The sequence below is a fragment of the Staurois parvus genome, unplaced genomic scaffold (genome assembly GCF_062004578.1).
Source record: "Staurois parvus isolate SC_StPar_1 unplaced genomic scaffold, SC_StPar_1.0 ptg000704l, whole genome shotgun sequence".
NCBI classification, from domain to species: domain Eukaryota; kingdom Metazoa; phylum Chordata; class Amphibia; order Anura; family Ranidae; genus Staurois; species Staurois parvus.
The window spans coordinates 1,588,710-1,605,557 of record NW_028318500.1 but is presented as its reverse complement, the minus strand read 5'-3'; the positions used below and the strand labels follow the sequence as shown (position 1 = coordinate 1,605,557).

The following is a 16,848-nucleotide window of genomic DNA, read 5'->3' as shown; positions in this document are numbered from 1 at the left end:
CCTGCTGAATGATAGGGGATCAAATACTTATTTCCCCCATGAACATGCAAATCAATGCATAATTTGTTAGACATGCATTTATTTTGAATTTTTTGTTGCTATTCTGTCTCTCAGTGTTACAATACACCTACCATTCGATTTTTAGACTGATCATTTCTTTGTGAGTGGGCAAACATTCAAAATCAGCAGGGGATCAAATTTGTATTTCCTTCACTGTACATCTGTACCCCATTCAGGGCCATATCTTACTGGCACTGGGATGCACATGTGCTTCCCCAGGCCAGCAATCCCATTCATGTCAATTGGGACATTGCAGTGGCATAGACATATCTGCTGTGTCCCAATATGACATCTGTGTAGGTGCATGGCCAGGACAGGCACCCATATGCAACCACGGCCACTCAGATGTCATATTGGGACACAGTCCAAGAAACCACTGTGTCCCAATAGACATGAAGGGGACTGCCAGCCTGAGGATGCATGCAACACCTGTGTATCCTAGTGCAGCTCTGCACGGGGCACAGATGTAGTCACCCCATGTGAACAAAGTCTATGATAGACTTTGAACATTTTGCCATTGCAAATATGCCAGTTCATCTTTTCCATATTTACTAAGGAATTTCAATATCCAGCAATGCCCTGCAGAGTAATTATTGAATATCAACATTCATTAGCCTGAGTGTTCTGACCCAGGTTTGCAATGTATTAGTAATTCTCTTTGAAAACTGTCCCTGTAATGTGGATACCAAGAATTCAAAAAAGTATTCACGGACATAGTATATTCCTACTACTTGTCATTACAGCTCTACATCATGATATCAATGACTGTTGAAGGGTATAAACAGTGTCCAATTTGCCATTAGGAACAATAGACCCATAGAGTGCATAGCTAAGGGGGCATCTTTTCTTTTATAGCCAGAGGGCAGTAAAAATATAGCTATCTTTCATCAGGTCATTTATACATGTCACCACATTCTTAGCTAGGTTCACTTTAGTAAAACAAGGTAATGCTCTGTGTAAAGTTAGATTGTAAGCTCCAAGGAGGGCCCTCCTAACCAGGGGCGGACTGACCATTTGGAAACTCGGGCACTGCCCGAGGGCCAGGGGTCAGTAGGGGGCCCCATGAGATGCCCCGGGTACCTTTTTCATAGGCTTTTTTGAGTTTGGGCAAGGACACAGGGGCCCCATGTTCCCCTATTGCCCGGAGGCTCCATGAGTTGTCAGTCCGGCCTTGCGCCTAACAGTCTTGTATTGAGCTGCATTGTTGCTGTATTGTCTCCCGTTATATTGTAAAGTGCTGAGCAAACTTTTGGTGCTATAAATCCTGTATAATAATAATAATAATGATAATCAAGTAACGATCCTAGCAGATGGGTTTTTTTGCTTGTGGCACTAAAGGTTGTGTGCCTTAACACAGGTCAACTGCAACAAAACTCTAACCATGGGAAAAATGATATGATAGCTGTTCAGTTCACATTTGTTTTGTATGTAGTACAACAGAAAGGTGTAAGGGAGGGGCCTGAATTATCCAATCATCTCTGATCACATTTACATTGATGTCTGCACTCTGTATTTAATACACAGGGGGGATAGAACACAATCCAGAGATCTGTGGCTGAGTCACCTGCACCATGTCGTGGTCTGCCCTACTCATCACCTCTCTATTATTCTGCACAAGTAAGAGGGAATGGGGTTTATTAATGTATAAAGTACATTATAAATCTGATATTTTATAGAAATGTTACATCATCCTCACTGACATTTATTTCTGTATTTCAGATTGTGTTGCTCAGTACACTGTGACCCAGCCAGCCTCTCAATCAGCCTCTCCTGGGGACACGGCGACATTGTCTTGTACAGTTACTGGGTTCAGTATAGGTGATCGCTATGTGTTCTGGTATCAGCAGAAAACAGGGGACAGACCCCGGTATTTGTTATGGTATAACAGTGACAGTAGCAAACACCAAGGAGCCGGGGTCCCTGATCGGTTCTCTGGATCCAAAGACACCTCCAAGAACACAGGATATTTAACCATTAAGTCAGTGTTGTTAGAAGATGATGCAGATTATTATTGTGGTATGTGGCATCCTACTATTAGCGGTCTGTTCCACATTGATACACTGCTAGGAGGAACTAACACATAATTCTTTGCAGTGAAAGGTTGATTTTGTGCTGGCAGAAGCACAAAATAATCTGCTGGCAGAAGACAGTTTGTGTGTGATGGTTATATGCCTAGTAGATTTTCCTCTGAAAAGATTATTTATACAATTTTTTTAAATAATTTACTAAACACATCTTAAAAAAATGAGGAAAGAACTCCAGTTATAGTCTGTCCTTTGAATAACCCTGTGATTTCGTAGTGAAGTGCAATGCAGGGAAAAGGACAAGGGAGCTTGTATGTCCAGTGTCCTGTGAAGGGGTAAAGATGACATCCAGGCATTTAAAAGGCAAAATTTAGGAAGATATAAAAGCAGTTTTATATCCATTAATGCCCCCCAAATGTATTTATTTAAATGCAAGCAGTGGAAGTAAACACAAGGGTATCTCATAACTCCCTTTCACATGATTTTTTTATGCTTTCTTTTTCCCAGAATACTGAACGCAGCTTAAGGTGTGACTCCAGCTCAAACCTTTTAGTTTTGGATAAAGTATTAAGTGACTTACCCTCACTTCCTATTCTAGTGTACTAGACCACTTAGTATTCTCTAGTACAAGTGTAAGTCTGATTGCAGATCCCAATCAAACCCATATACAGTTGAATATCAGCCAACTTAGCTTGTCTTGAACCAAAATTGTTAATCATTTACTCATCTGTAGGGAACAAATGATGATCATGAAAACATGGACACAACCTAAGTATGTAAGTATATAGTTGTGGCTTGCATTGTCCTCTGTGTTGCTCTCAAAGACACTGTCGGCAGCCTCACATGTGCACCAAGGCGGGCTGGACATAATCATGTCTAAGGCCGCCCACCAAAGTCCAGGCCAATGAAGCTGCAAGCCCCCTTGTAGGATCAGCCCCTCAGGAATGCTGAATGCAAGTCAGTCCCCAATTAAAGCGTGTGATAAGCTGCTGAGGGAGGAGGAAGGGGGAGGGATCTGTCCACTGTGATGTGCTACTCTGTATCCTGCCTGTGACAGCTAAGTTCCTGCCTCGATATGACAGTCTGTGCCACTGCCGGGAACCTGCTTCGCTGCATCCATGATTGGCCCAGGACAAAGTCCTGCAGGGATACTTTTCTAAAATCCATTTCCATAACACCTAATATGAGAGGGAGGACACATGGCCCCCCTGGAACATAGGCGGGGTCATAACTGTGACCTCTGCAACCCATATCTAACTCTGAGGTATTGTCCCAGCTAGATCGCCTTGATTAGATGTTGTGGATGGGCACTCTTATTGCGTAATAGGGAGTTAGCCACAGCAGGTTTATGTAAAACATTATTATTGATGAGACCCTAGTCATCCTTGATAGTCATTCCTGTCAGGTTGTTCAACCAACTCAATCAAAGATTGCTGGTGCCTGTCCAAAAAATTAGAATGTTGTCGATATACCTGCACCATAATTCAATGTGGCATAGATAGCCCGACATATTGTCAGGTAAGAAAATGATGAGTTCCCACCCCCCAAGGTACATTTTTGTGTATGATCGGGCAAATGTAGTCCCCATCACCACGCCCTGAACTTGGAGGTTGTAAGAACCATTAAAAATCATTGCATTATGAGTTTTTTTTGTACAGATCTACCCTCTCCTCCTGTCTCAGTGAGAATCAAGCAATAACAATCCACCATAATGACAATAAAATACACCAATTAAAAATTGGTTTGAAGTTCAGCTTTAAGGTTGCTTCCTTTCAAAAGAATTTCATAAAAGGAAGTTAAAAGACTTCTGCACATCTAAAGGAATAATTTGGTCATGATGACGTCCTTTTTTCAGCAACTTTGAGACATTGATACATTGCTTATGTTTTATAGGAGGAATACTCTCCAGCCTGCCCCATTTAGCATTCCCTCTTATCACATACAGTGGTAAAACTTGTCTTAGTATTTACAAAAGTGAAACTAGAAAGAGTTTGCAATGCAAAGTGTGTTTGACGTGGAGGAAATATGGACAGTACATTTAGTTTTTCTTTTAACAAAATGTGGATTTTACTTTAAAGCTTATTCAATGGAATAACAGAGCAATGAGAATGAGCAATATGCAGCAGTCTGATTTGTGTTTACTATTGTTAGACCCCTTGCACTTAGGATCATCCAGCTGTAGCCCATCTCTCCCAGCACTTTAGTGCACCCCTGAGAGAGACAAGCAGGGCCAATGATAAGGGGGTACAACCTGGCCAACTCTAGGAGGCCCGGGCCCCATCCTTTAACAAGGGGGCCCGGCAAGCTGGCAGCTTCAAGTACATGTTCCATACAGGGGCGGACTTACCATTCGGACAGGGGGCCCCATGAGAGGCTCTGTCAGTGCACCTCAACTTGTTGCGGAGCACCGATCATACTCCGTCTAAATTTTCTGCAGAGCGGCCTCTGTTCATGGTGTTTTTCTCAGCTGTCCAATTTCCTATCAGTCCAGTTTCTAGATCGGTGACATGTGATCAGTTCACCCATGCTCTCTGGACACAAGGACCCCTTACATAAGGACAGGATGGAGACAGAGGAGAAATGGGTTCCTGGCCACAGAACAGGGAAAGCCCCCTCCGGAAAAGCCATAAATTACAAATCCCGCCTCTCCTATGTAGCCCGGCCAGTGGCCGCTCACCGGTCACTGGGATCACTGCCCTGGTTCTGCAGTCCTGATCTCCCATTCATTCTGCTGTGTCCCTGGCTGGGTAGATCCAGAGTTGATCCTGTGTGTCCATGGGGGATGATCTTCACACACTCCTGTGTAAATGGCTATGGAGTTGGCTGGTTTAAATATACAGAACAAAGCAGCAGCTCTAGATCCTGAGTGCCTGAGCCTACAAGATAGCATCCTGGGGCCAGAACTGTGAGCAGTAGACATACAGACCCAACTATCTCTCACCACCCCTCTCACCTTACTCCTCTCACCCCCTCTCTCTTTCACCTCCTGTTTTAGTGACCTCTGACACTGAAACAAGAAATAATAAAAACCCACCATAGTGAGGATAAAATGCACTCTTTTTAAAGCACATAATACACAGCACATTACACATACGCAAAAGTGATATGGAACTGTATGTCCCATGTATGATAGAAGAGACATGTATGGCAACAACAAAATTAAAGTACAAAACCTTAACTATTTGAAGCGGCATTAAACCCAAAACCAAAAATGTAATATATTACAGTTTACCAATCATTGTGGTGCCTGCATTAGTTTTCTTTTTTGTAAGACTTTTCCCCCTGTTTACACTTGATGATCTGGCCAGTAACACACCTCTTGCATTAAACTGGATGAAGAAGCACAGGGGCACCTTTGGACAGCAGCATTGTCAGTCTGGGCAGGAAAGGAGTGTTAGATGTACTAGAAGATTTAGATATACTAACAAATTGAGGCCAAACTCTAGCTTATGCTGAAGTTACAGCAAACTACCTACATTTTATTATCCACAGACAACGCTTTAAAAGCCTTTACAGGCTACCACTTTAGATTTACACAGAAGGTCTGGTGCTAGAATTATTGATCTGGATGTGACGTTCAGGATGATACATTACATGTGTGGTGTGATCGCTGTTTACATATGCGCGCGGGACCAACGCATACGTTCGCCTTTGCTCACAAGCACAGGGGGAGCTTAATTTTTAATTTTTTTTACATCCCTCTAATATTTTTCTATTAATTTTATTGTTATCACAGCTGTAGGTATCATCCTGGTATAACCATTAAAAGTTCAGCGACGTACGGGTACATCACTTGTCTGAAAGTGGTTAAAACTGATAATTTTAAGCACCTCTTTTAGTTATAAATGATTTCTCCCAACACGCTTAACTGATATATTTGCAGGAGAACCTGTTTGGTTGAAAAACAACAGACTGGCTGGGTGACCAGGTGAAAATAAGGGAAGGAAATCCTAAAAAAATAAAACAAATGCAGCCATCACATCTTAGGCTTGATCCACACTGCTGCAACTTGACTTTGCATTGCGACTTGCTTGTGACTTCAATGCAACTTTTATGTGACTTTGATGATATGTGACTTTGACTTTAGTTAAAAATCCTCTGCAGTCAGATACCGTTGCATCAAAGTTACATAGATTAAGACAATCTTTGTGACTTTTGTGATTTTAAAATTGTAGTCTGTGGCACTGAAGTTGCACCAAAGACCCAGAAAAGTAGTGCTGGAACTTTTTATGTCACATCGACTTGAGTCTCATTGATTAATACAGCACCCATTAAAATGAATATGTTTTGACTTGTCCTGCAACTTTATGTGAACCGTGGCTAAGAAGTGGTGAGCTAAAATATACCGGTAATAAATGTTTGCTTTTGGATTTAATACCACTTTGTCATTACTTTGGAGCAAACTATTCTTTTGGCAACCATGTCATTTTCTGATTTATACTTTCTTTGTAATCTATAGTCAAAAAGACATACAAAAATTATAAAAAAACTGTTTTTTTTATTTAACAAGATAACGTTTTAAAAAAAGAATCATTTTTACGATAAATAAAAAAATATACATTTTATTCTAGAATGTGTACCATTTAAAACAGACACTAAAATATGTTTTTGGCTCAGATCATTACAAAGTTTTTTTTCAAATAAAATTAAGGGTTTTGATTTTCAATTCTTCATTAGTAAATGAAGGGCTGCCAGAGAGAATAACATTGAAGACACTTTGTCTTCCATTAATACAAAAGTAAAATATTTCTAAAAAACCCAAGAGTGACGGCACTGTTAACCACTTCAAGTCCGGACACTTTCAACCCCTTCCTGTCCAGGCCAATGTTCAGCTTTCAGCGCTATCACACTTTGAATGACAATTGCGCGGTCATGCAACACTGTACCCATATGAATTTTTTAGCATGTTTTTGAAACAGATAAAACGTTATTTTGGTGGTATTTATTCATCACTGGGATTTTTATTTTTTTGCTATATAAATGAAAAAGTCCAGAAATTTAAAAAAAAAGTGTTTTTCTTAAATTTTGCAAAAAAATAATCTTTCTTCATAAATCTTGGCCAAAATGTATTCATCTATCTTTTTAGTAAAAAAAATAAAATAACCCAAATTAGTTTATAACCAAAAAAATATAATTTTTCAATAAAAGTTTTACATTTTTATTTTATTTTAGATATTATTATTTATGTTTTAGGTTTTTTTTAACATACTGTCACCCTAGCAGTACAGTGTCACCATAGTGACACTGTACTACTTGTGGGGAGTGATGAAGATTTTTTTTCTTTTTTTACACTGATTGCTTTTACACTCATAAAGGCTGTAAATGCAATAATTTCTCCTTCTCTTTGGCTGCATTCCTGCAGCCATTGAGAAATACTGTGCAAGCTGTGACTGGTCAGAGCTTCTCACATGGTACAAGGCTGTTGTGAATCGCCTTGTACCATGTGACCTCTGCAATCATTCACAGATTTCACTAGTAGTAAGCAATGATGTCATGAAGTGACATCTTGTTTACTACTGTTCATGTGATCACTGATTGGCCAATATATCTTAAAGAAACTGGATAGTATATGAAGATAATAATTCCTCCACTTCAGAAATGCTCTGGACTAAATTTATTTCCTTTATGAACTAAATACTGGGTTAAACACACAGATGTCCCATACAGCAATCTGTAGCAATCGTGGTGCCATGCGCTCCCAGGGAACGTGCACAGGCAATGAATGCGGGGGGACGTTAAAAAACGTCCATCCACATCATCAGCGCTCCTGTCCGGCCGTTTATTGACATGGGCCAGACGGGAAGAGGTTAATAAAGATTACCCCAACCGCTGAATACACAATGTTAGGATGCCAGGGATGAGTCCTAGAACACAGGTATATATCACCGTGTTTGGGTTGTGGTCCTTTTAAGGTAGGGCAACAAGAGTACAGTTTTGGAGAACTCAGGGATTCTCATGTATGCAGGGTGAGGGGTTCCAGGGTGATCCAAGAAAAGGGGAAAACCTGTTTGCAGTTTTCCCAGGATTATCAATTCCCAGTATGGGACCTGTAATTCAGAGACTCAGAGAGATTTTGGGTGTGAAAGAGCCCCTTACCTTTATTACAGGAACTGTGGTCCTGAAGGAGTTAATCAGCTGTGGAAGATGACTAAAGAAGCTGGAAAGCAGTCAGCAGGTGTCATTGAGGTGTTGAATAGAGCAGGACACAGATGAGTGAGGACTGTGGACTGGTTTGTTGCTGAGACACTCATTGTTGAGCTATTGTGGCCTTTGTGAGGTGGGAACCTTAAACCCTGGTGTGGGACGTGTTTACACTGTTAGTGAGCTAAGTCTTTATTTTGTGTACCCGGAGTGTGGGCTGATTTGCTTTTATTTGATGTGCTGAAGCAAGCTGTTTTGTTTAGCTGTTTGAACATACACACACATAACGTACATGTACAGCAGTGCACCACTTTAAAAGCTTTCAACAATATCTGGGTACAGTGCCCCCTTAAGGCTTAAACCTCAGCATCACCTACTAGCAGCAGTCTGGTGGCACTTCCTGGTTGGTGTGATGACATCATAGGCCCCGTCCCTGTCTGAGTGCACTTCTTTTGTGAGTACATATATATTGCTTTTAATAAAGAGATTTTTGTTATACGATAACTCTGTGCCAGTTCCTCTCTTTTGAGTGGAGGAGTCAGAGGAGATTGCGATTGGTGGTGATTTATACAGGAACCAGTAGTGAGATCTCTAGGAGGGAAAGTTCAGAGGATCCCTGGGAATAGACCCCTTAAAGTGGAATGTGCAGTTGACCTACTGCATGAAATAATAGGTCCACATTTTGAATGTTGCTGGAACTCAGTTGTGATGTTGATACATGCAAAATGCTAAGAAAGATGTCTTTGTTATTATTATATATTTTATTATTTTTTTCCTTAGAAAAAGAGACAGTACAAGTAACAATAATTCACATCAAATACATCAAGTACACCCCCTTTTTCCCCCTATTTCCTCCCTCCCCGTCTTCTCCACCCCCCCCCCCTTAAAAAACCTATGTCCATTCCTGTCTTAACTTCTCTTTTTCCCTTTCTGTATACCGACCTATTTCTATTCATCTGTTCTGTTTAATCGTTTCACTTCTCCAACTCAGTTACTAAATCACCTTTCATTTAAACATATTTTCCCGATGTTTTGAAATCATACCGCCCTCTCCATTTTTCTCTAAACACTTCCACTTTATCCTCCTCAATACAACACAACTCTTCCATCCTATTGATATACTCAATTCTATTTATCCAGTCCTTCATTGTTGGGGGATCCTGGGATTGCCAATATTTAGGAATCAAGCTCTTTGCCGCACTCAAAAGATAATACAATATATTATTTTTATATTGTTTTACGGGCAACAATGTTTTATGGAAAAGACACACCCACGGGTACTTCTGGATTGAGGTTCCCAAAATCTCCTGTATATTTTGGATTATTTCTTGCCAAAATACCTGTATCTTTGGACATTCCCCACCAAATGTGCGCCATCGTCCCTAATGCCCCACATTCCCTCCAACATAATGGTGATGCCTCCTCTCGCTGTTTATGTGCCACACTCGGTGTACAGTACCATCTAGACACACATTTATAATTCATTTCAAATATGTTCATATTCCTCACCCCGTGTATTCATTTTAATACTTTACTTTTCTTTTGATCATTGATTTTTGTACCCAATTATCTTTCCCATTTTTCTAAGAATGTTGGAATTCCAGCTCCCATGAGTTCAGATAAGATCTTATAAATCCTTGATGTTATATGTTCACAATTCATCTTGGAACTCATCAATTTTTCAAATGGTAGCATCTCTTCCGCCATCCTCAGTGGCTGGGGGAGTGTTGAGACAAAATGTCTTAATTGAAAGATGTCTTATTCACAACTTTGGAGATGGCACAATTGAAGTGATTTCGTTGATGGACATTTTTGTATGATTTACAGAACACTTTTCTGTTTCACTCTTTTTATTGGATTTTAGCAAGAGAAATACAAAACATATGACTATCTAAGTAATAGATAACCAGTACAGACTAAGCAACACAATTCAGTCAAATATATCAATTATCAAAAATAGAAGAAATCTGGGACATTGGGATGGAACTAATACATAGAATATGGAGAGAAGCCAGGCTCCAAGATTCTCTTGCAGGCCCCAAAGGGGAGGCTCTGCACCTGCATCCAACTTCTAGAGATGAAGGCTGTGCAACCATAGTCAAAGAAGGCTAGACAAAAGAAGGAAAGAAGTGTAAGAAGGGGAGAGGGAGATAACGGAAGAAGGGGGTTAAGGGAGTAACTTGGATTTGGAGACCCCAGAGGGGGCAATCAGACCAGGCCCAGGCATGATGGATAAAGTGGTGGGAGCTCGTATAAGATCCAAGGTTCCCATACCTTGAGAAATTTAGATCATACTGGTCAATCTTGTTTTAACCCCCTGAAAGATCAACCAGTGGGTCTTTCAGGCTTGTACAGAACACTTTTGTAGTGTTATGGACAATAAGTGATTTTTTTTTTATTTTGTTGTTTATAATATATAAGAGTGCAGGATATTTTATACTGAATAATATTGGAGTAATATTTTATAAGGATCTTTATTCAACACATCAATATTGTGTAGTGAACATAATATCACATTGTAAGGCACATAACGAGGCACAGGAGTTTATTTACTAAAGCTGGAGAGTGCACATTCAGGTTCACTTCTGCATAGAAACCAATCAGCTTCTAAACTCAGCTTGTTCAATTAATGTGTCACTAAACCCACATCATAAAAAACTATCAATAAATGCAGTATTACATGTTGGTTATAGTCACTATGAGATTTGTTTTCTGATTTCTGCAAGAAACCTAGTTGATCCTGCTGCTCTTTATCTCCACCTTCTGCTCATGTCCCCAATTCAGCTAGGGATTTTGTAGCTGTAGAGGCAACCCTACACAAGCTCAGTTTGCAGTGAGTTGCTGAGCATTTCCCACCTATCACATCTGAGCAGCCCGTGTGACTATAGAGTCACACATGTGGGCATATACACAGTGGTAAATGACAGCCCACTCCCTCCCGCCTCCTCCCTGCCCAGTAATCAGCTAAACACAATGGGGGAGGGATATTACATGTAGATTAATGGAGGAATCACCTCCCTGTTATTCTAAGACATGGTGTGCCACAACCTGTGACTGGCAGAATTTCGCCCACACCATGTTATTTTCACAAAATAATAAAGATTTGATTTCAAATATATATTTGTGTGACAATTTCATACAGTTTATTGATATTATTTATTTGTTTATTTATGTATATATGTATTACTCCGTATTCCAAAGGCTTTTTTTTTATTTTGAACATGTGACCAGCAGCAGAGGACTGGAGGCTCCTCCTGCTTATGTTTCCCTGCAGAAAGGCTGGGAAAGATCTGGGTCATGTGACAGCTGTATATCAATTAGGAAAATGGTACTTAGATTTTTTTTTTATTATTATAGTTACAGTGCCATCATCCACATACAGAAATCAAAGGAATCACGTAAATAAAAGAGTGTGTGTTTAGTATCATTTAAAGCTTTGGCAATAAAACCTGGAAGCTGATTGATTTCTATGCAGAAGTGAGCCTGATTTTGCACTCTCCAGTTTCAGTAAATATATCCCGCAGTAGTGTTTATTCCATATTAATGTGGGAAACACATAACAGTGTAGGCAACATTTGATTGGAGGTCAATTTTCAGTATATACTCAGGTGTGAGCAGAGAATAACCCAATTCACTAACACTATCTTTATGTTTTATCCTCAAAATTACTGATTTCATGCTTCTTTTTTTACCACCCTTGACATCGATTTCACTGTTCTATTTTATTATAGAAATCTAACTTGCCTCCAAATATATTTCACTGTCAATACTAATCAAATATTCCTCCAGCTTACCTTTCATCATAGTTTCCCTTGGTTTTATGATTTATTACCCTATTATATATATATCTGTAACTTTCTCCCTCATCCAAATGTAGTGCTGATTTTTAAGTATATTTATATTGTACATAGGACGTAACATGACCTCTCAAAACAACAGTAGTAAAGGTTAGTGTGTAACATATCATCATTTAGAATCTCTTTGTGCCTGGGGACCAAAAATGTTCGAAATTCCGCTGGACCCTATAAGTAAATAAGACACCTCCAAAACTTTACAGGTTTTTTCCCCTTTTCCCCTATGGGGCATTCCGGCAGTATTTTTTGTGGAGACTCCATGGAACACACAGCTTCCAATATTTGCAACAAGGTACATATGCAAAGACTCAGTGATACAGGATGGGTTCACAGTGCCATGGGATTTTCCATTGGTCTTTGTCTTTCTCCAGTGTCCTTGATTATGAAGGTGCTTCTGGAAATTTGGAGAGAACATGACATGCCATAAAGGTGCTTTTTACCTGCCGAAGAGGCCTTGGTTTTTGCTGCTCCTCCAGATGTCATCAGCATCAACAATCCTGTTTCCAGTCAAATGCGATGTTTTATGCCTAGGTCAGTGGCAGCATCCCAATCCAGTGAGACAAACTTAAACAACCTGGCTATTGAATCGGCCGTTCTAGAGGCACAGAGAATCTCATCTGAGGTGGTTCAGATCTCGTTGAAGGCCAGAAGATCATTCATGAATGCTAGGTACCAGAGGATATGAAGAACGTTTGTTTTTTTGGACCAGGAAAAGATTTTTCTTCTGTGTTCCCAGCTCTAGCCAATATCATGGACTTTTGTACAATTAACGCTAGAGGTTGGTTTGGCATACAACTCCATTAAAGTACAGATCTCTGCCTTATCCTCTTTCTCAGGCTGCAGATGGGTGGAAGAGCCATTAACCAGATGCTTTGTGCAGTCGGCAAACTTTATACGACTCCCAAGGAAATCTTTGTTCCCTTTGTGGGACTTAAGCTTGGTTCTGAAAGCACTGGTGCAGTCACTCTTTGCTTCAATAGTTTCATTTCTGTTGAAGTTCCTCACAATAAAACTAGTTCTTCTGACAGCAAGTACTTCAGACAGAAGGGTGTTGGAGGTTGCAGCACTTTCCTGCAAAAAAACCCTTTGTGTCTTTTTACCAGAAATAGTTATACTACTTCCATCTCCAAAGCTCAATTCTAAAGTGGTATACAGTTTCCAGGAAAACTGGGAGGCAGTCAATGAGTACACAGCAGGAAGAACTCAGTTCCTTACACATGGTCAAGTTGCTAACAGTGTACTTGCAAAAGGTCAAAAGACTTGGCAAAAGTGGACAATCTTTTCATTTTGCCATCAGGTCATTAAGAGTCATCTTCTGTTGGATTACCAGAGTGATTAGATTGGCATGCAGGTAGTAGGAATTTCTGCTCCGGAACAGGTGCAAGCTCATTCAACCAGAGGGGTGGCAGCCTTTGGGGCAGTTATGACAAGATTTTGGTGGACATTTTTGTGCGACCTTCATTAGTCTTTACAAGCTAGACATGTGGTCAGCAAGGTCTGCAAAGTGTTCCTTTGATTGTCAGAGTATCTTATCATGTTTTCTCTCCGACCCATTATATCCCATTGTGTGCTGGTGTGAGATGGTCCAGGAGTATGGAAAATTGTTATCAGATAAGTACTGTAATTTTCCTTTTCTGGCCTATCCTCACATCAGCAAAGGTCTCCCTCCCTAATGGCCTGTCACAGGCTAGGTTATCAAACACTTCAGCTGGGGAGGGGCTGTCTCTTATTGAGCTAAGAAGAGATGGTCTTGTGGATTCCAGAGGAGGAGTTAACCTGTTTTGTGCTGATGGGACAGGAGGATAGGCCAGGAAGGCAAAATTACAGTAAATATCTGATAACAATTTTCTATATTCTGTGCAATATAATTTCACAGAGCACGTAAGTGTTACTTCCTATTTATTTTTTTGTAAATTTTTACTTTAATGTCATTTTAACATTCCAAAACACAAAGGTGTGAATGCAGACTCACCAGAAAGCAAATTTAATTTACTGTTATGTCCTCCTCGTGTGGGCAAATTAGTATTAATATTATGATATTGTCATCCTTTGGTAGTTTGTGTCCTTGTACTGTGAAATAGTTGATGGTAAGTATTTAATGAGCACAAACCTAACAGAAAATAATAATCAAGAACACAAATAGGACACCTGCAGGTTTGTCACTGTGTATCATCAACATGTGTTTTTCTCCTGGACATGGTTTTTGAACGAGGTTGTATTACAGTGTGTATATCTTTGGCACCGGGACCACACTGGCTGTCAACAGTAAGTAGCAATTTTTTCTTTTTTTTCAGATTGTAATTTTTCCAGGTGTTAGATTTTCATTAATACTTCATAATATAGACAAAAAATTGTGTTATGGAAATGTTGTGGGAGTGTTATGGCTGGTTTCATCTGACATATGTTTTGGATAGTTGACTTTTTAAGATATTTTGATTTGTATTTTAAAACTTTATTTTTAATATGTACTTCAAACACATGAAAATTGTAAGTGATACTAAACACTTATTTATAACTGGCTTACATGCAAGAGTGCCTTTCTCAAAATGTGTCTTAGCTGTTTTCCAGTCTACTGTCACTGATCAGTGTCATACTTTTTTGGTAATTTATACTAGAGAGGAACTAAACTGTATAGCACAAATCTTCATTCCTTTAGCTGAATTGCAGGAGAAAATTGTAATACAGATAATTCTATATGACAATTTTAATGCTGTTCATAAGTCAAGATTTAGGTTTTATGGAGTGTATACCTGCCATAACAAATAATACTGGCAACAAACTGTACTTTTGAAAGTAACCAACATATATAAAATATATTTAGCTTAAATTACAATGATTATATACTTCAACATGAAATATTTTGTTCTCATAAGATGTACAGGGGTTGATTTACCAAAAGCAAATAAGCTGTTCACTTTGCAAGGGAATTTTCCTTTAGCTTATTGTATGGGGTAAGGTTCTGCTGATGTCCATCTTCCAATAATGTGAAAGCAAAAATACTGTTTTTTTGTACTTGCACATAATTAGGTCTTTTTCCTTTTTGCCAAGTGCATTTTTACCATATTCACAAATCTAAGGAAAAATCCCCTTGCAAAGTGAAAATTACCTTGTAAAGTGAACAGCCTATTTTCCTTTAGTAAGCCAAACCCTTGGCATATTATTTTTAGGTATATTACATATTAATTTTGATTTTACTGAAAAATTGCTACAGGCTAGATTTATTCCTAAAACATAGGTGGACATTACACATACAAATATTTAAACCTAGATACATATATAATTTATTGTCAGTATAGTTATCATATTCTATATAGAATTATAATTATATTAGATTTAATCTAATTTTATGCTCATTCATCTAGACACAAATTGTTGGTAAGTGCCCAGCCATCTGTAACCTTTACCATTAAATACAAACAAAATGGATTATGTAAGACTTAATATAATCTACTAAAATGGTTGAAATAAGTAAAACATGAACTCTTATGACCAATTTAAGGTGTAATTTGTAATTGTGTTTTTTTTCATCATCTTCCATTTCAGTGACTTAATAGTTTGCAGATCTTCTGACTGTTATATGTACAATTTTTTAACTTTTATTTTTATTTATCAATAGCTGGTCAAGTGAAGATACCATCATTGCTCGTTTATCCTCCATCTGAGCAAGAAATAGAGGCAAAAACGGCCACTGTGGTCTGTAATGTCTTTAATTTCACTCCCAGGACTGCAACAATTGAGTGGCTGGTGGATGGAAAATCCTGGACAACTGGGGTCTACACGTCATCAATCAGCAAACAGAGTGACAACTCATACATGGGAAGCAGTTTCCTCACCATGACTTCCTCTGATTATAATACACATGATGGGTACTCTTGCAAAGTGACACATGAGGGCAAAGAGTATTTCCAAATACTGAAGAGATCAGAGTGCCATTAACAGTCCATTCCCTATTTTGGGTATTATTCTAATTAGCTTAAGCCATTGAAATATCCACCTAAATACTTATGATTTTTTTTTAACCACTGTATCTGTTTCTAGTTTGTCTTTTTCCCATATTTTTTCTATTCTTCAAAACATAGTAACACAAATAAGGGTCATGTTCTGTTTTCTGTCTTTTATCTGCATGAAATATTCAATAAAAATGTATCTTTATAAAGTTTTGTCATCATTGAAAATTTTATATGAAATTCCAAGTCAACCACTTTTGTATAACAGTGACAATGCTGCCACCTGAAAGGTTTTATTACTTGGTACAATGAAAAACATATACAGAGGCAGCCTAAGTGTTAGTAAGTTTGAAAGCTGCAGTCACTGAGGGTGTAAAGAGCATTTACTGAACAAAATAGCCATTTATTTTGATAAGCTAAGAGCTTTAGTAAATCAACACTAATAGATTTATGTAATATAATTTCTTGGGTAAATCAGATGCCAGGACAGAACCACACAATATAGTGGTTCCTTGGATACATAATGTAGTAAGACCTATGTATTCATATGCAAAGTTTCTGTGCAACAAAAATGTGACCTGGATTCCTATAACTATAGGATTCAACAAATATCAGAAATGTAGGGGGTGGAAGATGATCACAAAATAAATAGTCCAATAAACTGTAATCTCGTCTCCTTGGCATGGGTTTGAACCCTTAGTAAATGATCAGTAGGATATTTAACACTCTTAACCGTGAAATAGGTAAGATAATGTAGTTTGTGAAGTAAATAGGATGCAATAAAAGGGAAACTGTAAAAACACATGACAACAAACTAAAGAA

The 16,848-nt window shown here is 38.8% G+C and overlaps 1 protein-coding gene and 1 gene segment (V, D, J or C); both read left to right on the top strand.

Moving 5' to 3' along the window:
* LOC149445898 (immunoglobulin lambda-1 light chain-like) overlaps positions 1-16,848 on the top strand; it is a 537,782-nt gene that overhangs the window by 507,811 nt on the left and 13,123 nt on the right. The gene's annotated exons all lie outside the window — the stretch shown is intronic.
* On the top strand, positions 1,582-16,235 carry LOC149445899 (immunoglobulin lambda variable 5-45-like). The segment is given in 4 exon segments: positions 1,582-1,677; positions 1,780-2,104; positions 14,304-14,344; positions 15,696-16,235. Coding segments are annotated over 4 exon segments (732 nt in total).